Source organism: Cnephaeus nilssonii (assembly GCF_951640355.1).
Source record: "Cnephaeus nilssonii genome assembly, chromosome: 14".
NCBI lineage: Eukaryota > Metazoa > Chordata > Mammalia > Chiroptera > Vespertilionidae > Cnephaeus > Cnephaeus nilssonii.
In genome coordinates, this window is record NC_137085.1 from 4639082 (window position 1) to 4660625 (window position 21544).

General features: G+C 61.7%; 3 protein-coding genes across 9 annotated transcripts in view; 2 read left to right on the plus strand and 1 right to left on the minus strand.

The window, feature by feature from the left end:
- Window positions 1-238: 238 nt before the first annotated feature.
- On the plus strand, window positions 239-4763 carry ASB6 (ankyrin repeat and SOCS box containing 6; the record flags this gene model as incomplete). Its single annotated transcript, XM_079791240.1, has 6 exons — window positions 239-565; window positions 1963-2144; window positions 3093-3199; window positions 3289-3397; window positions 3878-3964; window positions 4096-4763. Exons 1-6 carry the CDS (start codon window positions 453-455, stop codon window positions 4761-4763), a joined length of 1266 nt encoding a protein of 421 aa, XP_079647366.1. The 5' UTR covers window positions 239-452.
- Window positions 4764-6187: 1424 nt separating this feature from the next.
- Window positions 6188-12656, minus strand: NTMT1 (N-terminal Xaa-Pro-Lys N-methyltransferase 1; the record flags this gene model as incomplete). Of its 6 annotated transcripts, none has more annotated exons than XM_079791242.1 (5): window positions 12498-12656; window positions 10800-10886; window positions 8145-8349; window positions 7221-7473; window positions 6188-6444 (listed from the first exon to the last, which is right to left on the minus strand). In XM_079791242.1, exons 3-5 carry the CDS (start codon window positions 8304-8306, stop codon window positions 6188-6190), a joined length of 672 nt encoding a protein of 223 aa, XP_079647368.1. In that variant the 5' UTR covers window positions 8307-8349; window positions 10800-10886; window positions 12498-12656. The 6 variants fall into 6 exon arrangements, with proteins under 6 accessions (XP_079647368.1, XP_079647369.1, XP_079647367.1 ...); XM_079791243.1 differs by having other exon boundaries at window positions 10591-10886; XM_079791241.1 differs by having other exon boundaries at window positions 10484-10886.
- A 2396-nt stretch (window positions 12657-15052) lies between these two features.
- LOC307110660 (uncharacterized protein C9orf50) overlaps window positions 15053-21544 on the plus strand; it is a 6517-nt gene continuing 25 nt past the window's right edge. The window contains exons 1-7 of one of the 2 annotated variants that reach the window (XM_079789917.1): window positions 15053-15721; window positions 15974-16061; window positions 16165-16308; window positions 18925-19082; window positions 20633-20795; window positions 20975-21122; window positions 21393-21544. The exon at window positions 21393-21544 is cut by the window's right edge and continues 25 nt beyond it. In XM_079789917.1, coding sequence (XP_079646043.1) covers window positions 15199-15721; window positions 15974-16061; window positions 16165-16308; window positions 18925-19082; window positions 20633-20795; window positions 20975-21122; window positions 21393-21473 — 1305 coding nt within the window. In that variant the 5' untranslated portion in view covers window positions 15053-15198 and the 3' untranslated portion in view covers window positions 21474-21544. The remainder of the gene's footprint in view (window positions 15722-15973; window positions 16062-16164; window positions 16309-18924; window positions 19083-20632; window positions 20796-20974; window positions 21123-21392) is intronic. The other variant, XM_079789918.1, reaches the window with a different exon arrangement.

Below are 21544 nucleotides of genomic sequence, written 5' to 3' on the forward strand. Positions count from 1 at the left end.
CTGGGGGCGCCAGGCTGAGTCACTGCGGTGGTCGGGCCGTGCCGGGGCGGAGCTCGGACGGCGCCCAGCGGCAGCGAGCGGGATCGCGGGGCGGAGCGGGGGTCCGGCCGGGCCGGGCGGGAGCCGGCGGGCGGGCCTCGGGCTGGGATGAGGCGTGGCGGCGGGTCCTCGCCCTTCGGCGCCCGGGTGGGTCCGCCCGGCACCTCCGGCTGGTGCCCCGGGAGGCGCTGCGCTCCTCCGAGCCCGCAGGGGGCGCTGTCGCCACCACTCATTTCCGGGGCCGACGCGGACCGGAAGTCAGTCAGTCACTTCCGACGCGGAGCAGCGGGAGCGGCGGCGGACCGGGCGGGCGCGGGGGCTGGACCGGCAGCGGCAAGGCCAGGCCCACGGCCGCTCTTCGCGCCCACTCGGCGTCCCGGCCTCGGCGGGAGGTGCGGCCGCCCGGCGCCGCGATGCCCTTCCTGCACGGCTTCCGGAGGATCATCTTCGAGTACCAGCCGCTGGTGGATGCCATTCTGGGCTCCCTGGGCATCCAGGACCCCGAGCGCCAGGGGCCCCTGGACGGGTGAGTCCTCCCTCCCGCCGGCCGGGACGCTCCGACCCGGCGCTGCCGCTTTCTGTCGCTCCCAGGGGGCGGGAGGGGCTGTCGGTCCCCGCCTTCCCCAGAGGAGACCGAGGCCTCCGAGCGCCGGCTCCCGCCCTGCCCTGCCCTGTGCAGGGTGCAGGGTGCGGGGTGCAGGGTGCCCAGGGCGGGCTGGAGGGCGGCTGTCTGCAGCGCCTCTGCCCACTGCCCACCTGTGCCCTGTCCGGTGCCTCCACCTGGAGCTGCCGAGGTGCAGGGCGGCCTCTGGGGGGGCCTCGGCTCCACCCCGGGGCAGCGCGGAGGGGGCTTTCTGGCCGAGTGAGCTCTGCGTGCGGACAGCGGGGTCCCCGGGAACCCGGCGGAGAGGAGTCGGCCGCCTCGGGGAGCTGAGCGGCCTCCAGCCTTCCTGATGCTCCTGCGCCGGAGGAGAGGGGCCGGCGGTCCTTACACAGCTGGTTTCGGAGGAAAGGGGGCCCCGTGCGTTCGGGGGCCAGTTGGAATGTCCCTGTGGGGAGCCGGGCCTTGTTCGCGCTGTCGGGTCACGGGGGCTGCTCTGGGCGGCGGGGAGGGCAGCCCCAGGAGGCGGCCTGGCTTTTTAGAGTCCCGGATGCGGCCTGGCACCCCTGGGGCACTGGCACTCTCTAGGGCTTTGGGATCCTGCCCAGGCAGTAAGGATCGAACCTTGATCCCAACAATTGAAGGGGTGCAGAGGGTGAGAGAGACTAAGGGGGAACGGGGAGTGGGGAGCGCCTGTGGGGAGGGAAGGCTCCCCGAGAGGAGGAGATGGCGGCCTGTGGAGGAGTTCCTGAAGTAGTGTCCCCGGGTCTGGCCTCTGGGGAAGTCATGGCGGTTCTGAGTGGTCAGTGTGCTGGGGTCGCAGGGTTGGGGCTGGGTGTGAAGCCCGGGTGCACCCGCCCAGGGAAGACCGGGAGACGGATGGTCCCGAGGGTGAGCAGGGGGGCTGCCTGGCTGGGCTGCTTTCCTCTCAGTCAGTGTCCAGGGGAGAGGGGTCAGTGTCCGGGGGAGGGGGGTCAGTGTCCGGGGGAGGGGGTCAGTGTCCGGGGGAGGGGGGTCAGTGTCTGGCTCTTGCTCCTGGCCACAGGGTTTCCCCTCCGCCCCAGCAGCCCGGGCATGTGGGCTTCGTACCCAAGGCAGGGACCAGGTTCTCTGCACCTTGGGAGGAGGCTGGAGGCACCCGGTCCTTTCGGCAAATCAGCGGAGGCTGCCAGTTAGAAACCTGGCGTGACCCACAGGTCTTCCCGAAGGGAAATTCTGCCAGAGCCAGGGCCCCGCCTCGAGGCGGGGAGGGCGGTGTCGGACGGCGGGACACCAGAGGCCCGCTGTTCCGCCCTCAGCTGGCCCGCCTATCCCCTGCGCAGGCCCAGCTACGTGCCCAGCGAGGAGAGCCGGCTCCTTGTGCTCACGGAGCTCCTGGAGAGAAAGGCCCACTCCCCGTTCTACCAGGAGGGCGTGAGCAATGCGCTGCTGAAGATGGCCGAGCTGGGGCTGACCCAGGCGGCCGACGTTCTCCTGCGAAACGGGGCCAACCTCAACTTTGAAGGTCAGGGGAGCCTGGGGCTGGGCGGATAGGCGGCGCTCTGGGGGCGGCCAGGCCTCTGGGCTCTGCCTGACTGTTCTAGCAGCTCCTTCGCTTGCTTGTTTCGAGGGTGATGGCGACGGAACCCGCCCTGGGTGGCCTCCCACCCCGCGGGTGTCAGCTGGCCCTGAGCACCTGGGGCCCAGGAGCAGGCTTGTTGCTGCTACCGTGTGATTGATTTAGCAAACCTTCCCAGCTCCCGCCAATTCCCTGCTTCCATTAGGTGAAATGCAGCTGCTGGCACTGTGCCCCGAGCTAGGGGAAGGTCATTTCCTGCCACTTACTCTGAGCCATCTTGCATTTTCGTTCATCCCACGGAAGAGGGGGGACACTGGGCCTCAATCACAGCAGGACTGTGTGGGCTTCTAGCTTGTAGGGGCGGGGGGCGGGGCGGGAGGTGACGGAGCCCTTTTCCTTTCCTCTGGCTTTTCACCCAGGAGGGCAGGTCAGCTAGGAGACGCGTGGGGCCGGCTTATGACCAAATGGCCGTCTTTGCTCTGACACCGGACATGGCCAGGCATGGCTCCTCTCCCGTCTGAGGACGGGCTCAGAGGCTGCAGGCTCCGGGAGCGTCAAGGAGCTGAGGCGGGGGGGTGGGTGTTCTGAAGTCAGGCGCTCGGAGACCGGCTTTGAGAACGTGGCTGCCAGCGCCAGGCACTCTGGGTGTCCTCCCAGTGACCCGAGAGGAGGTGCCCTGCTGGGTGGTCCCACTTTACACAGAGGAAACCGAAGCCCAAACAGGTTAAGTGCGTGCCGTACCCACCACCACACCCAGGACCCGAACCTAGGTCCGCCCAGAGCCTGTGGCACCAGTGAGGGCAGCTGTGTTCTGACCCCTCCGGGTGACAGCAGCCCGGGCCCGTCGGGGGAGGGGGTGCTGACAGGGGACTGACGAGCTGGCTGTGCCCTCAGACCCGGTCACCTACTACACGGCCCTGCACATCGCTGTCCTGCGAAACCAGCCTGACATGGTGGAGCTGCTGGTGCGCCACGGGGCCGACATTAACCGGAGGGACCGGGTAAGAGCCAGGCAGCCCGCTCTGAGGGAGGGGGTGCAGTAGGGGCGTGAGCAGCGCCCAGGCCAACCGGCTGTGCTTTCTTGGCTCAGATCCACGAGAGCAGCCCCCTGGACCTGGCCAGCGAGGAGCCGGAGCGCCTGCCCTGCCTGCAGCGCCTCCTGGACCTTGGGGCCGACGTCAATGCAGCCGACAAGCATGGTGGGTGCCTCCTCTGGGTGCAGCCCACGTGCTGACCCGGTGCGCACAGGTGCGCTTGCAGAAGCTTGGGAGAGTGCAGTCGGCCCACGCCAGCCCCTTGACGGCTGTCTGAGGGAGGACCTCGGGGTACAGCTGTCTGAGGGAGGACCTTGGGGTACAGCTGTCTGAGGGAGGACCTCGGGGTACAGCTGTCTGAGGGAGGACCTCGGGGTACGCGCTCAGCTTCTCAGGGAACTGTCTTCCTGTTGGGAGAGACCCAGCCAGGTCTCGGGTAGCATCCCAGGGTCCAGAAAAATCCTACTTCTGCTCTCATGTGTGTGGCTGGAAAGACTGGCCAGAAAGCGGTCACCCTCAGCCCTAGCTGAGAGGTCAGTCCTTTTCCAAGGTCATTTTCTGATCTGAGCGACTGACTATCTCCCTCCTTCTCTGGGGCTGCCCTCCCTCGGCTCCATGGCCTCCTCCCCCACTCTCCCTCCTCAGGGAAGACTGCTCTGCTCCACGCTCTGGCCAGCAGCGACGGCGTGCAGATCCACAACACCGAGAACATCCGGCTGCTGCTGGAGGGAGGTGAGGCTCTTCCCCGGCTGCCCCGCCTCCCCCTTCCTCCGGGACCGCAGGGCCTGCCGGCTCTCCCCGCCCCGAGGGTTACTTAGGGCCTAAGGGCTCCTCCCATCTGTCCTCCCCGCTGGCTCTTCCAGGGGCAGACGTGAAGTCGACCACCAAAGACGGGGACACCGTGTTCACCTGCATCATCTTCCTGCTCGGGGAGACGGTGGGAGGGGACAAAGAGGAAGCCCAGATGATCAACCGCTTCTGCTTCCAAGTCACGCAGCTGCTGCTGGCCCACGGGGCCGACCCCAGCGAGTGCCCGGCCCACGAGTCGCTCACGCACATCTGCCTCAAGAGCTTCCAAGTGCACTTCCCTCTCCTGCGCTTCCTGCTCGAGTCCGGAGCCGCCTACAACTGTTCCCTGCACGGAGCGTCCTGCTGGTCCGGCTTCCACGTTGTCTTCGACAGGCTCTGCTCCCACCCGGGCTGCGCCGAAGATGAGAGCCACGTGGACCTCCTGCGCAAAGCCGAAACCGTCCTGGACCTCATGGTGACCAATTCCCGAAAGCTGCAGCTGCCGGAGAACTTTGACATCCATCCTGTGGGCAGCCTGGCAGAGAAGATCCGGGCCCTGCACTCCTCCCTGAGGCAGCTGGAGAGCTACCCCCCGCCCCTCAAGCACCTGTGTCGCGTTTACATCCGGCTCTACCTGCAGCCGTGGCCCGTGGATGCGAAGGTCCAAGCGCTGCCTCTGCCCGACAGGCTGAAGTGGTACCTCCTCAGTGAGCACAGCAGCCCCGCGGAGGCCGACATCTGACCGCTCCGGACCGAAGGGGCAGGGCCCGGGCCCCTCAGCCAGCCCGTCGGTGGACTGACGTCCCGGCGCGGCCTTGGGGGAGCCTTCGGTCCTGCCTGTCAGAAGGCGCAGGCTGGTACAAGGGGAGCCGGCAGCTGCGGTCATTCCTGTGGGAAAGGCTGTGTCTTTCGGGGAGACGGCCCCCATCCCTTTGACAGTGACCCAGTTCTCGACCCACATGGGGAAAATGACAGGGCTTTGATTTGGGACAAGCGTGAAAGGACTGGTGGGCATTCCTGAGCGCAGGACTCCTGTGAGCTGCATGGAGAGCTGAAGCCAGAAGGAACTGGGTGGGCCTTGGCGGGTGCAGCCCAGGCGAGGCCCTTTACTCCCCAGAAGGGCTTTGTGGGCTGGGGACGAAGCTGAGCTGCTTCCTGCGGGCGGCCAGGCCACCTGCGGCCCCGCCCACCCGGGAACAGGGCTGTGCCAAACCCAGGTGGTGGGGACCATGCCCTCTGCTAAAAAGCAATCATGCATGACCAGGGACATCCCCAAATGTCTCATCTGAGGGCGAAAGCTACCAGCACTGAAGGCTGACTGTCCGGCCTAGTGCTGAGCCTCAAAGCTGTCACGTTGGTCCTTGTGAATTATGTAAACGCCTCAGAAATAAGCTAAGGCAACTAAATGGCATATTTATATTACCTAATTAAACTGACTTCTCTTGGCCTTAAAAGGCCCTTGATAACATTTCTGGCGCCCCCCCCCCCCCCCATTTCAGGATGACGGACCCACAGCGTCCTGGAAGAAGGGGTCAGCAGGAACAGACACTGCATTAGGGCTCAAGTAACAACACTCGTCCCATAAAAAAAGCACTCCAGACCCGTGGGGCCTTCCAGCACAAGGGTTCACCCTTTTTATTTTTGACTGAAAACGTCCGCCAAGGAGGAACCGCAAGGCACGGCCAAGAGTGAGCTGCGGGCCTCCCCCCGGCCGCGGGCTGCTGTGACCACATTAGGGACACCAGGGCCCATCACCAGAGAGGACTCGGGACATGAACTGCCGCCCGCTGCGGGTACAGCGGCCGCGCCTCTCCCCGGAGGTCGTGTCCGCAGCCGCGGTCAGGGTCCTCTTCCTCTTAAGGCAGCCAGGCCTGTGGCTGGTGATGGAGATCAGAGAATCTCCGCTTCTGATGGGTCACCACACCCCACAGACCTGCACTGCCCAGTCCCCACCCGAGGCAGCGGAGCCAGGCGCCTGCCTCATGCCCACCGGATGGCACTCCTCCCCGTGGGGCTGTTGTTACAAAGAGCCTGTATAGCAGGGGATGGCAGGCGGGTACGTTTACTGGCCTCACTCAACTCCTGCGAACCACCGGCACGAGCCTCTGATGGCACCTGGCTGCTGGCTCCCCCGCCCGCCGGTCCCTCTTGCCCTGCCGGCCCCGCTCATCTCAGGGCCAAGCTGTAGACGTGGTAGATCTCGTCGGGGAGGTTCTCCTGCCGCTCCTGGGCCAGGAGGCTGAGGCCTGCGCTGCGGACAATGCCGTGGACCACCTCGAGGTCCCGGCACACGCTGCTGTCCACGTCGTCCAGGATCACGCCCTCCTGGGCCATGTTGTCTTTGATGACGATGATGCCGTTGGGGCGCAGGCCCCGCTTGCAGCGCCGCAGGAACTCGGCCAGGTGCTGATCGGTCAGGTGGCCTGGAAGGCAGAGGCGTGGGAACGGGATGGTGCGGGCACACGCTCCTCTGGCGGCTCCTCTCAGCCACCGCTTACTCCACTTGGCACTTACTTTATGATGGACACCCAGGGCCGCCCTGCCCTCAGCAGTCCTGGGGGTCACTGCGGCCCATTTTGTGAAAGAGGAGACTGGGCCGAAGTCACCGAGCCACAGGCTGCCATGAAATGTGCAGCTGGGATTCCACCCTGACCAGTGACTTCAGGCCATGCCGGACACCTCTCCACATGCCCCCCACCCTCCTAGGCCTGGACCAGGGCGGTGTGCCTACAGTAAAACTCCAGACAGGCTTTTGGGGACCACAAAATACAGGGCCAGGCGCAGTAGGTCCCAGCAGGGCGGTGCTGCCTGCCTGGGAGGGTGGCTGACCGCTGGGGGAGCACCCTGGGTGTGCCGGTAGGCCGAGAGGGCCAAGAGCAGGGACAGCCGAAACTTCAACTTCTCTTATTAAAAAACCCTTTTATAAAAACTACCCGTGTTCTTTCTAAGTCAGTTAATTGGACATTTAAATTTTTTCAACAAAAAACTGCCTCCCCAATGGTCACAGCAGGTGCTGAGTTAAATAAAACATGGAAAGAGATGTACCTTTAAGGCAGCGTGCCCCACGGTCCTGGGGCGCAGGGAGGCTGGAGAAACCCCCGCTGCCCGCCTGGTGCTGCAGGAGCAGCGGCTCCAAGCCGTGGGGACTCCAGTCTGGGAAGCGGGACGCGCAGGGCAGAGGACGGCAGCAGGTGCTCACCTATCACCCACTGGATCCAGATGACGTCGTAGGAGTTGGGCTCCGGGCTGAAGTCCTGGAGGCCACAGCAGAAGTAGTTCCTCACCCTCTTGCCCTCCTCACCCAGGTAGGTCTTCGCTTTAGCCAGAAAGTCCTCCGTCACGTCCACCATGTCCACCGCTCGGAAGAGCGGCAGGAGCAGCCGCTTGGTGATCCTGCCAATGCCGGCGCCGCAGTCCAGGGCGCAGGAGGTCCCCGTCTGGTTGGGGCCTTCCTAAAACAGGACCGGCGTCAGGACGGCTCGGAAAGCCAGAGGGACCCGTCACTGCCCAGGGCCCTTCCTCGCGAGCCCCTGAGGGTCTCTAACCTGGACAGTGGGTGTGAGCATGAGTTTTCTGGGTCAGATTTCTAACATGAAAGCCAGCTTCCGCTTTGAGGTGCTGACTTGAGTAGGTGCATTCATCTCACTCCCGAGACCCCGTTAAAGTGACAGCACAGAGAACGGAGAATTCAGTCAGTGAGAGGCCAGAGGCCAATCGATGACACGGGATTGGGACAAACTTGGGAGGATGGCGAGTGGGCGGAGAGAACCAGAGCGGCCCTGCTGCTCGCTCACAGAGAGGGGCAGGAGAGGCCGTGGGGGAGTGGCCAGGAGCTTGCCTTCTGCAGAACAGCCAACACCCGCAGCCCAAATGCCCACAAACATGGCACAGCGCCAAGGTTTCGTCCCTGGGAAAATGGGACAATTTAAAGGGAGACCCCTCAGTTCTGGGACCAGGGACCCCCCAGCATAACAGCCAGCGCCTGTCGGGTCACCTTGAGGCACAGTCCACAAGCCGCCCGCTGCCCTTCGGGCCTGGGTGGTAGACACACCCCGCCGGCCCTGCAGCGGCAGAGTGAGGTGGCGCCAGCACATGCTCCGGAGAGCACCCCAGACCTGCCTACCCTCAGAAACCTCTGCAGGAACTTCCGGGAGCTGCTGATGTCGATGCTGGAGATGTGGCCGTACCCCCCGAGCATGCCGTCCACCGTCGGCGGGATGTCCTTCCAGTACGTCTTGGCCTTGGAGTAGAATTGCTTCTCGTCTTCTATCACCTCGCTCGTCATGCTGTCTCCAACCGCGTCTGCTCAGACTCCACAGTGGCACCTCCTGCATAAAAGTGGAGTGAATCAGCCAGGTGGAGGCCCGGCTCACGTGCTTGGCTGGTCACAGTCCGCCTGACGCAGGGGAATGTCCAGTGTCCCCCATCTGCTGCTACCTCTCTAAGGACAGTGCCTGCCGCCTCTTGCATTCAGGTCATTTTACAAAGCGAACTTCACATCAGAGGAGACCCAGAGTCCTGGCTTCTAGTGCTTCCCTCACCCTACCTGACACCTGGCTCCATGGCTTCTGACCCCAGCGGACAGAATCTGAGCTAAGGGAAAGGTGTGTGTGCCCTGGCCAGTGCTGCTAATGGTTAGAGCACTGGCCCTCACAATGGAAGGTGGCGGGTTTGATTCCCGGTCAAGGGCACGTACCTGGGTTGCAGGTTCGCTCCCAGCCTGTCAGGGCGCATGCAGGAGGCAAATGCAGCTGGTCAGTGTGTCTCTCTCACATCGATGTTTCTCTCTCTCTTCTCTCTCCCTCCCTCCCTTCCACTCTCTCTGAAAAGCAATGGAAAAAAATATATCCTTGGGTGAAGCAAGGAGCCCAAGCCTGCTACAGTGTATGCCGTGGGGGTGGGGGTAGAGGGGGAGGGCTGAGCAGTCCCCACGACCCCCTCTCTCGCTGGTCAGCCCAGAAGCAAGCTCACTTCTGGGTCTAGTCCTTCATCCACAGTCAGCCAGGACTCTGCCAGGCATCGTGCTGTGAACGGGGAGACAGAAGACAGCTGGACTCAATCACAACTGTAAGGCTGGTTAGTACAGGGCACACCCTGGAGGGGCCTACCTCTGCTGGGGTCACGGAAGGCTCTGGAGAAGTGACCTCAGCTGAGGCAAAGGACCAGGAAGAGTTCACTAAGCACACGGGGCAAGGAGACTGCTCCAGGAAGAAGAGCGGGCACAGAGCCCTCGCAACTGGCACCTCCGGTCCTCCGGGTCACATGTAGTGGTTTAGATTTCACCCTAAAGAGCAATGAGCTCGAACTAGCCTGGGTTCCGCAGGGAGCGACGAGAAAAGGGTTCTGGAAGACTTGGCAGCTGTGTGAACTGCAGGGGCAAGAGCCAAAGCAGACACCGAGAGTGTCACCGCCGACAGGAGCGTGACCAGGCGGACGAAGGGTCACAAAGCAGCGGCGGGGCCCTGGCCCACACTCAGCCAGGGCCACCTCTGCCCAGGAGGAGCATTAGGGTCTCACCCCTCCCCGGAGGCCCTGGCCCTCGTCAACAAACGTTCCCCCTGGCAGGTGTTCTAGTTGCTGAGGCTTGTCAACATCAAGCCCGACCCCCAGAGAGCTGGCAGCCCAGCAGGAGACGGGGCAAAACGAAACCCACACATGCGGGGAGAGACCACGAGGACTCTCCCCGAGCCGGAAAGTGCCGTGGAACCTCAAGTAGGAGGAGTCCTTTCTGAATGGCGGACAGGGCGGCAGCAGAGAGTGACACCCAGGTGTATCACTGGATTCTCTGGCATCCCACGTGGTATTCAGCAAAACACACACTTCCCGTTAAGTGGACAGAATAAATCGGAGACCAAACACTTGCCTGGCTCTACTCTCTCTGTCTGCCTCGCAGGCCCTCCGGGCTTTTAGCTTCCCAGGGCAAGGTCATTACTTCCAACACCATTAGCCCAGCACCTGATACACGGTGGGTGTTTGCTAACTGGTTGTAGAATGAATCAAAGAATGAGCTTTGTGTGGCTGCAGCCAGTTTCCACTTTTAAGAAAACCCCACATAAAAACCCAACCATTCAACACGGAAGGCCATTACCGACAACATAATCATTTGCTTTACCAAAAGCCTTATAACATGATTCCTTTAAATGTCAAGGTCCCCTGAATAATCTAATTTACAAGAATTCCACTTACAGGCAAATTCTAGGAACAAGCCAGGGGAGACCCATCTAGGCCAGGAAATGGCAACTATAACTCTGACATTTGTTCTACGAGCTGATTCATTAGTAAACGAGACTTACGGTGTGGGCGGGGGCGGGGGTCCCTAGGAGCCAGAGGGAGCGGGGTTGTCAATCAAACAGCAGGAAGCCCTCCCACACTCTGCCCAGATCACAGTGAGGAGCTCGGCCACTACAGAGACAGAGACGGGACCGGGGCCGGGGCCAACCTGGCTGTGTGCTCTGGGCTCACCTGGAGGCGGGGCCGGGGCCAGCCTGGCTGTGTGCTCTGGGCTCACCTGGAGGGGCAGAGAAACCCTTTGCTCACAGTGAACTGTGCTCCCTGGCGGGAGCATGTACCTGCCCAGCCTTCACGGTCATCGGCCACCTTCTCCCCCTCCAAGGTGTTTAGGGCCACACCTGGATAGCTGCCCCAGCTACTTCTCTTTCCCGGGAGCCAGGGAAGAGAGTGCTGTTGGAACTGCCGCTGGCGGTGCGGGGCAGAGCCATCTCAGCCTCTCAGTCATCTGTCTCTAGGAGAAGCAGGAGGCCAGAGCCGTCTCAATTACCTCCTCCTCCGCGCAGCCTGCGGGGCGGGGCCTGTGCTCCTCGGATCTGTGTGTCTGCAGCTGGACATATGAGAATGGCAGGATGCTCTATGAAAGAGAACGGGAAGGAGGGAGGAAGGAAGAAAAGAAAATTAGGGGGAATGTTAACAACCAACAAAGGCTCTGATGAAATCAAGTGAACCAGGCCTGAGTCCTGGCTCTGCTGCTCATGGGCTGTGTAAGCTCAGCTCACACTTAACCTGTCACCGGTTTCTTCATCTATAAAACGGGAGCAGCAATACCGACCGTAAACGCATAAAGTGGCCTGGCAGCGTGGCGCAGTGGGTCAGAGTTGTCCCGTACACTAAAGGGTGGCGGGGACTCTCCCCGAGCCAGAAAGGGCCGTGGAATCTCAAGGCTGGAGGAATCCTTTCTGAATGGCGGACAGGGCGGCACCCAGGGGTTCAATTCCCGGTCAGGGCACATATCTGCGTTGTGGGTTTGTTCGCTGCTCAGGGCACACACAGGGAGGCAGCTGAGTGATATCTCTCTCTCTCTCTCTCTCTCTCTCTCTCTCTCTCTCTCTCTCTCTCAAATCAATACATTTTTAAAAAATGGATAAAGTGACCCATACAGTGCCGGGCACATGTTATCTCCAGGTTCCAAATCTCTGTCAAATGAGATTCTCGTCAGTTATCTCTGCCGATCGTGACGATCAAAGAGAAAAATGCACTCAAGTGCCCTATACACTAGTGTTGGGCACACCTGTTATTACTGTTATGCTGGGTGGTTGGTCATTCAGCGGCCTCAGCTGAGTCTGGGGGGGAGGGGGGGAGGGAGGAGGGGGCTCCCCATGCCTGCAAGCACAGAAAGACTGCAAAGGTACTGGAGATGCTATCTTTGTGGCTTCTGGCCTCCATTCTAAAGCATTCCGCATGTACCTCCAATCCTGCCGCAGCCCCCAGTTCAGGCAGAAAAACTGTCCCACTAAAGGGGTGATGGGCCTTAAAACACACAGCAAACCAGGAACAGGAGGAGGGGACCCAACCGTCTAACCCAGAGGCCGAGTCCTCCCAGGGCCTCATCCCATCGCCCTGGGCAGTGATCCTACGCGTCCAGACCTCTGCACCCTGGCCCCAGGGCCTCGGACACCGGCGTCTTCCTTCTCCCCCCCGACTACACAGCCGGTTCTCCGGTCCCGGGATCCCCGTTTACAGGCAGCAAAGCCTGGCCTCTGACACCACAGCCTCTCCGCGAACACGCTGACCTTGGCTCCAAGGTCTCCTGGCAGCGAACCTGTCAGGCAGATCTGGGGCCGCGTCCAAGGTGAAATATGACAGCAACTCCACGTAACGGGCATGCCGTGTGCCCGCTCTGAACTGGGCACTGAGCTGAAGCCTGGCACCCACCTCCTCACCCCGGTTTCTCGCGGGGGGAACTGAGACTCGGAGAAGGAAAGGGACTTGCTGCGGCCCGGGGACCGGCGTGGGGGAGTGCCCGGCCCCGGCTTTGGGGACCCCGGCCTTCCTCCCTTACCCCCCCCCACCCGCGGCCCGGTCCGGCCCGCAGACCTTCCCGGAGCTCGCACGTGGGGCCGGGGCCGGGGCCGTCCACGCGGGTCATGTGACGAGCCGGGACCTTGGGGCGCTGAGGCAGTTGGGGGTCGGGGCCTCCCCTCTCCCGGTGGCCGCCGCCCCAGCTCCGTCTCGTGCTACTCACCCCGGGGGCGGCTCCCGGGACCCCAAAGAAGAGGGAAGAGAAAGCGAGGGCGGCGGCAGCAGCGAAGACCTAGAGGCACACAACCGCCCGGATCACCCCCAGCCAGACACCACACCTCGGCGCGCGCTGCCTTTGTCCGCTCGCGTCACTTCCGGGTGCCGGGGGGCGGGGCCAGGCTGGCTCCGCCCCGCCACCGGGTTGCCCCGCCCTGCGGGCTCCTGACCTCACCCGACCTCTGTGTCCCCGACTCAGAAGAGCCGCAGTGCTGGCCCTCTCCCGCCCCCCAGTCCCTTTGGAGGGTGTAAGGCTGGACTTGGAAAAACTAGCATTCTGTGGCTTTCCCACTGGGTTACAGAGGGGGCATAAAAGCCTTATTCCTCAAATCCCACCCGTAACAATTCGCATCTTAAAATAATATACAAAAAAAATAAATAAATAAAATAATATACAGATCCAAAAAGGCAAGAAGAAAAAAAAAGAAACACCCTTGGCAGTGCCACGGGGCTGCCGCCCCAAATAAGCAGAATAAGTCCATGAAGCTTCCATTCCAAAGAGACTGCCTCCCCTAGGTTCCCCCCGAAAAACAGAAATGCTTCCAGCGCTCTGGGGCTTAGGTCTGTGGGATAGGGCACGTCAAGCCTTCGGTTCTGTGCTTGCAGCTGTTACAGTGACAATAGTCATCCTCAGTTCATTTTCCTAACCTGACCTCCTGGCCTTAAGCTCCCAGCTCCTGCCTCGGGGTGTGGCACACAGGAGTTGCTTCAAGTGTGTTTACTCTAATGAAGTGAAAACTATATGGGGGTGCTGGAAAACACCACCGGCGGAACCCCCCACATCTGTTTATGTCTGTATTATTTGACATCCTCTCTAGCGTAGCCCAGGTCAGACGTGGGTCCCCTCCCAAGCTTCATTTCCCATGTCTCTAAGGGACGGGGATACATCCTGGGTAATGCCAATCCTATTTGGGGGTAGCTCTGAGGTTAGCTCTTTTAGGGGTGCCTGGAAATCCTACCTTTACTTCCTGTCAACGGAAGAGGAAGTCCTTACCCTGCACCCGGACTCCAGGGCTGGCCGGCCCCCTGACCTCAAAGCCTCTTGCATTTCTGAATTCCCAAACCTGGGATCGATGTTTACAGCATGCAAGGGCTGGAGGGCTCCTTAGACAGCACCTAGTCAGCCTGGTGTTCCTCACCTACCATTTAAAAAACTCACATACCATTCAAATAAGTAAAAATATGTTACCTCCCCTCCTCCGTACTCTGCCTTCCCAAGGAGGCGCCCTCCCACCCGTGGCTGAGGAGTATTTGCAGAAACAGGACACACGGTCTGTGAAGCTTCCTCCAGGAGACACCTGGCAATTTATTACAAAGTTGTTGTTTCTTCATTTTCGAATTGTAAGCTAACACCATGCCAGTGACATTACTGGTCCAAATTACCCTTGTCCCACACTCAGATTTACCAAATCAAGCGTTTACCCTCTAGTCCACTTGACCCGGGAGCCCTGACCCGGGAGACTGGTCCGGCACTGCGCAGCACCCAGAGGCAGGGCATGGGCTCCCGGGCTCCCGCCGAGTCTCCGGGCTCCCGGGCCGCTGCGCTGGTGCTGCCAGCCTTCCGCCGGAGGTTCTGCTGAGCCTCCAGCCCCAACATGACCCACCTGGGCCTCCCGGACCTGGAGGGGGCAGCTGAACCCCGGGCCCTCCGTCCCTGGCTGGGGCCTGGCTGCCCAGGTCAGGAGTTCCCCCGCTCCCTCCCCCCTTGTGACTGCAGCCTGGGCAGCCTGAACCCAGCAGCCCCGCCCTCCGTCCCCAGGCCGCGGTGCCCACTGCCCCGCACAGGCCGTGGGCGAGGGGCGGATCACAATGGCCCGCAAGAGGCCCCGGATCCAGGCAGCAGGGAGGGGCCCACGGAGGGGCCAGGCGGCGAAAGATGGGCTCTCGCAAGCACCAGCCACCTGGAGGGGGCGCTAAGCTCCCCGGGACCTTCTCTGGCCCCTGACAGCATCTGGGAGGGCCGTGGGGTAAGGAGGCGGCAGGCTCGGAGACCCCCCCCCCCCCCCCCGGTCATCCATCAGCTGGGGGCGGGTCTGGGCGTCTGTCCCCAAAGGGAGGGAGTCTTAAAAACATGTCCTGGCCCCACCACCAACCTACTCAATCAGAGCCCGGGGCACCTGTATTTCCAACCAGCTCCCCACCCCGGGGCGGGGGGGCGGGGGGCCCCGCAGGAGACGGGCTGCTTCCAGGTTTCCTAATTCCCAGCAGGGCGGGTGCTGCGGGCTGCCTAGCCCGGCGCTGTCCCCCCATTCCGCAGCCGTCCCCCCATTCCGCAGCGGAGGCCACTGAGCGAGCGCCCTGATCGGAACCTTACTGGGCTGAGACTAAACCCGAAAGAATAATCCTGCTGAGCTCGACGCCGGCCCGGCGCTGCTCTGAGCCCTGCGCGTGCGCTCGCGCACGTGAACGTCACAGCACCCCAAACCCGGCGGGCGCCCGCGCCGTCACCCCCTTCCAGGTGAGGAAACAGAGGCCGGGCGAGCTCCAGCCTGAAGCCGCTCAGTGTCCGGCGGGCCCGCGCGATGTTCCCCCCAAACCACGCCGGGTGCCATGGCCTGGGGGCCGGTCTCTGCCCTCCGCTCCGCTTCACGAGGCAGCCCCCGCCGCCCCTGGTGTGAGGATGCCCTGAGCTGACCGCAGGGCCAGACATGCCCCGGTGGCACCCCGACTCCCGAGCCCAGCAGGTGGCGCCCCAGAGGTTCCCGGGCGAGGGCGCTCGGCGCCGGGCGGACCCGCTGCTGCCCGGCTGGCCTCCGTGCGCGCTGCGGCCGGCCGCGGGCGCGGGGCGGCCCGAGGGCTGGAGGGCGCCGGGCGGCTCCGAGTGGTGGCAGACCTCCAGCGGCGAGTCCTGGCCCGCGGCGCGGGGGGCGCCCGCCCGCAACCCCCCGACGCGCATGCCGCCTCTGCCCGCCGCGGCCCAGCGGGCGGCGCGGAGGTCAGGGCTGAGGTCGCTGCTGCTGCCGCCCCGGTTCCTGGACAGAGCGCCCTGGACACGGGTGCTCCAGCACCCCGAGCCTGGAGAATACGGGAAGGACAGGAGGGGCTTGGCCGGGGAGGCCAAGGACCCCAAGGACTCCTTGGGCGCCCTGCTAGGCCAGTTCCTCCCCGGCAGGTTCCAGAAGCTCCTGCGCCAGCTCGGGGCTCAGTGGGTGGAGAAGCTGGAGCCACAGAGTGAGGCCCGCCGGGTCCCGGGGGGCTGGGCAAGGGGCTGAGTGGTTTCCGGTGGGGCGGGCCTCGCTCAGAACTGGTCGCCTTAGTTGACTTCCAGGCCGAGTTCTGGCAACCACCCCTGGAGGGCGGGGCTCCCATGGCCCCTCTTGGGGGAAGGAGGAAACGGAGGCCGAGGGCCAGAGAACTGAGAAGGCCTTGGAAAGGGCTGTCCCCAAGCAGAGCTCCTAACTGTGTCCACCCCCTGGCTCCCAGCAGCCTCAGAATCGCGCCAGCAGCGGGCTGTGCCAGAGCACTGGTGGGGGCAAGCTCCTTCGTGTCCTTCCTTCCTTCCCCACCTGCGGTGAGTGTCCGTGACCCACGGGTGGGGGACAGGGTTGCCATTGATGCTCCGAGGTGGGGGACCCTGACCACTTATGCCAGGGGGTGGCCTGTTTGTCTTCAAGGTGCGAGTCATCGAACTCTCAGAATAGTCTCAAGAAGGTTTCAAGCCATCGGATACCTACCCTGGGGCCGCTGAGGAGAGAGCCCACGCTGGGGCCGCTAAGGAGAGATCACACACAATTCACCGAGGTCAACAAGGCCAACAAGTGAGCTGTGGGAGGATGAGGGCAGGGGAGGAAGGACATCTTTCTTTTCTTTCCTCTGCCCTTCGCCCATGAATTTACCTATCTATCCATCTATTCAACCATCCATGTGTCCATCCACCAATCGGGTCTTCCACTAAAGCATCCATACCCCATCTGAGTCCACCCATCCATCCATCCACCCACCCGTCCACTCATTCATCATTACGTAGGTCTATCCACGAATCCGGTTTTCTCCCAACACATTCAAGACTCATCCATCAACATCTATGAATCCATCTACCCATTAATCTGGTCTTCTACCAACACATTCATAATTCATCCATGAATCCATTCATATATTCATTCTCCCATTCACCCATCCATCCTTGTATACATCTTATCTATGAGCCAGGTCTTCTACAACCTATTCATTAATCCATCCACCCATCTAGTCAGTCATTCATCTATTCACAAATTCCCATAGTTCTACCCACGAATCCGATTTATAGATTAATTATTTAGACACCCTTCTATCCACTTATAAATCCAGGATACTATCCATCTCCAATCTAGTCATGAAGCCATCTACCAGTCTACATACCCATCTACATAATTATTCACCCGCCCATTCATACATCTACCCGTCCTCCTAAGGTCTAGTTCTTTCATTCAGATATTTTAATTAATTCATCCATCAGTCCATCCATCCATCTACCCACTCACCAGCCTTCCATCCTTTTGCCCAGTCCACTATTCATTCATCCATTTCTTCTTCTACCATTTATTAGGTTTTATTATATGTCGAGTATTGGGGGAAATTAAATAAGGGATTGGAGGTAGGAGGGAGGCCCGGGCATTAGAGCTTCCTGGGACTTAGAAACCATAGTTCGAATGGAGGGGGGGAAAGAATGCAGAAAAATTCCTCCAGCTTAAATAGGCTTAAACAGGGGTAAAAGATGCCTGTGAATTTAAAGACTCAGGGAGAGTAAATACATGACTTACATACCATCCTTCTAACCCGGACCCCTGGCAGACAGAACTAATGGATCACAGCACTTTTCCGCACGGAGCCTCAGAACCTTTCCTGACACCACACTCCTTGCAGACACCCCTGATGGATCAGAGTAGGTGCCAGAAATGAAACACGTTGGCCAACCCAGGAACTTTAAGTCACTCAGGCCAGGTAGACACCCCGCTTCTCATAAGATATAATACATAAGAGTATGGCACTCATGATCTCCAATGTGAAAACAGCAGGGACGGACTCATTCAAAGAGTCCCATATTCAGGAGCTAATCAATCCCCAAGCACCTTCCAGTGGGCGGGGCTCTGGTGGGCCCTGGGGTGGGGGGAACGCCAGGTGCATTAGAACAGGAGAGGAGAAGCTGAGGGTTCAGACTGCGGGCAGAGCTGGCTGTGACTCGGCCTGGCCCTAAGGCCGGCGCCGAGCGGGTGCTGATATGCCGACAACTACTGGCTACAGCAGGTGCAATGCCTGCAGCCAGGCACCGCCTGGGACTTCCGCCGCCTGGCTCTTTAGTGGGCTGATGAGAAGCATCCCCTCCGGGTCCACACAGACAGGAAGCTATGGTCAGGTAAATGGAAGCAGGGATATCAATATGTACATACTTGCGGTCGAACATGGCGTTTCTGAATAACAGAGCCACGGGTGGCTCGGGCAGGCCCTCTGACGGCCTTGGCCTTGAGGACAAAATTAATAGCAATACATGTAACAAGAACAGATCCCCTCTACTGAGCACTGAGCCTGGACTAGATGCCTCACCCGAGCTGTTTGGTACTCACCAAACTCCTGTAAGGATGCTGTTATCGTGTCTATAACATGTAATCCATCACTTAAAGGGGAAGCTGAAAGTGGAGACCCCAGGACAGTCTCCCCAAGATCTCACTGCTGGGAGGGGTGTGGCTGAGCTGACTGGTCATACGAACAGTTCCCAGTTAGAGATGTTTACCTCCGGCCCTGCAGACCCTCGGCAGGTGCCTGCAGTCCAGTCCCCGTCTTCACAGCCCCGCGTGATGGGCGTGACCGGGATTCCCTTTACAGATGAAAAACAGGAGCTCAAGCCCAACCCAGTGTGGCTCAGTGATAGAACATAGACCTATGAGCCAGGAGGTCGCAGTTCAATTCCTGGGGGGCGTGCAGGAGGCAGCCGATCAATGATTCTCCCTCATCATTGATGTTTCTATCTTTCTCTCCCTCTCCCTGCCTCTCTGAAATCAATACAAAAAATTTAAAAAACAACAACACGTACCTCAAGAGTTCCCATTGAACCCAGGACTGCCTGACTCCCAATTTCACATCCGTATTCTCTGTGCTGAAATGCCCTATGTAGGAGGATCCAAATCTTGCTGCCATCCCTTACTGGCTGTGTGACCTTGGGCGAGTTGCAGGGCACCTCTGTGCCTTGGTTTTCTCATCTGTAAAATGGGAATAGTCATTGTGTGTCACGGAGTTGCGTGGGCTCAGCGGGTGCTTCACGCCACATGCTTGGCCCAGAGCCTGCAGGCAGGAAGTGCTCAGAGAGGCCGCTGCTGTGCCTGGCAGCTGGTGGCGTGTTGTTGGGATGGAGTGGGGCTCAGGCCTCAGCCCTCCCCTTGTGCTCTTGCCTCCTTCCGCAGTCCCTGCGGCCTACAGGCCCCCAAGCTCAAGGCCGCGCTCACCCACAGCTCCTCAGAAGCCTCGGGGCCCTACAGGCGGTGTAGCCCCTTCCGAGTGCGATTCGCCGACGAGACGCTACAGGACACGGCGTTTCGCTACTGGGAGCGAAGATGTGCACGTAAGCAGATGGGATGGGGAGCCCCCGGAGCTCCAGAAAGTTCCAGCCTGGCCCTGGGGAGCAGAGGCTGTGGCCCTGGGTGTGAGAGGGAGGCGCCAGATGCAAAGGTCCGGAGGCCACCGGCCCTGCAGAGGAGGTGCCCGAGCTGGCGGAGGTGGTCAGGTGACCTCTAGGGACCAAATCTGAGGTCCCGGAGAAGTGTCCCAAGCAGGCGGCTCCGGGCAGAGCCTCAGTGCTGGAGCAGGAGACACTGGCTGCCCAGGCCTCGCCACCCCCAAGGACTGCTGCTGCCAAGGGTCCCACACGCCGCACCTGCCCCCCTCGGAACCAGCACCCCCGGCCACCCGACCCCGCGTCTGGCCCCCCACAAGGCCTACGGGGGCTGGAGATGGTGGGAAGGCCCCGGACCATCTCCTTCCTTTGCTCGTGAGAGCAGACCTGGAGGAGGGGTGCCCAGAACGGTCCAGAAGATTCAGCTCTCTGCTGGGGAGACGGGCACCACCTGGGCTGGCCAGGAAGCGGGGAGCCCGCAGGCCCGGGTCCCCCGCAGAAGTTTGCTCAGCTCCTCGGGGATGAACGTGGCAGTCTGTCGGTCTGGCCTAGTTTCCGGTGTTCTCCGGTGTCAGGAGGCGGGACGAACATTAGTCCTTGCTGGTAGACCCTTCACCAAAGCCCCCTTTCCAGCCGCCCGGCCTCTTCTCAGGATCTGTTTGTGTGAGCACCTACTGTGTGCATTTCAGGACACAGCTGGCCCCAACGCCTAGCTTAGGGGAAGCCCTAAGAATCAGGACCTTCGCCAGTTCAGGAGGGACCCTCCCCGGCTCCCCGGAGGCCACAGGGAGCTGCAGACAGAAGCTGTGATTCTGCCCAGCGTTGGGTTGTTTGATGGGGAAGGCAAGGCCCCAAAACAGATGACACAGCAGCCAAGAAGAGAGGCCGGAGGGGGCCCGGCCACTGTGGGAATCCAGGGAAAGGAGGCGCCCGGAGAAGCGGTTCCATGTAAATGGCAGTTGCCTGGCACGAGAGAGCTTCCTGGCCAGCCACCAGCCACCAGCCACTAGCCACAGCCACCAGCCACCAGCCACCAGCCACAGCCACCAGCCACAGCCACCAGCCACCAGCCACCAGCCACCAGCCACCAGCCACAGCCACAGCCACGGGAGCTGTGGCCGCACCCAGGGCACCGGAGTGGGGCTCTGTGCTGCCTCCTAGCCCCTTCCATCCTCGGGGTCCCTGACCAATGGGAAGGGCAGCCCCTGGCAGGAAGGACTAATGAGAGATCCCTGGTGGGGTGACTGGCCTGCCCACCGTAGAAAAGGGGGGCTGTTTCGGGCTGGAGCAGGAGTGGGTGTGGGGGCACGGATTGGGTAATCAAGGCAGAAACAGTCACACGAGGTAGTTTTAAAACCGGAGCAAGTGAGCGTCCTCTGGAGGCAGCCAGAGAGGGAGCCTTGGGTTTCCATGGAGACAGGCTCTGCAGGGGAGAGCTGGGGGGAGGGGGGGGGAGTGCCCCTCCTGGTAGAGCTCTCATGGTGCCTTCTCTCCTCTAGTCCAGCAGGGCGTCACCGGGAACCGGCCCCCCCGGCCAGCCCCCTCGTCGGCGACCTTGGAGCCTGTGTTTGGGAGCATCAGGAGGTGGCTGGAGAGTTTGCCCAAGACCCTGGACTCCAGGCCCCGGGAGGAGGCCACGGCCAGCCGGGACTGCCCTGGCCTGTGAGGCTCCAGGGACGGGCGGGGGTTCGAGTGCACCGCCAGGGCCGTCCCCCCTCACCCTGTAGACCGCCCTGTCAGCAGTGGGCAGGCCCGGGGTCTGGGCCCTTGAGGGTTCCGCCAGCCATGGGGGGCCCTGGGACTTGGGGTCCATTCGGCTCACAGGCCGCTGTGCTCCACAGACCCATCCTGGGGCGGCAGAGCCACCTCTCCGAGGACACCTTCTCGAGCAGCACCCAGGGGTGGCGGAGAGACCGCAAAGCCTTCCTGGGCACCCACAACCTTCTCAACCAGGTGGGCAAATCGCCCTGCTCCTGGAGCCAGCAGCTGGTGAGTGCCTGCGGCGGCCGGCGGGCCACCCGAGCCCCTTGCCTGGTGGGGGGCCAGGGGGCCAGGTGCAGCCTCCCTACATGTTTGGCCGAGGGGTGGCTGCCTGGTTCAGATCCCAGCTCCACATGTTCCCTCCTCTGTAACATGGGGTGAGTGTCTGCCCCCTAGCGCTGAGGATAGAATCCCCCCTGGGTCCCCGGAGCCCCGTCTCCTGCCCAGAGCCCCTACCTGCACCCCGGCGCGCCCAGCTGGTCCACCCTCTCACTCTAGGAGTCCTTCCTGCCCCGCCTGGAGCTGAAGCGAGGCCGTCCTAAGGGGTACCAGCTCCTCCTGCCTTCCGCTCTGCAGTAGCAGGCTCCGTGACGCATGGCCCCCGGACCCCAACCCAGCCGTGGACATGGGCCTGGGGTGCGGACAGGCCT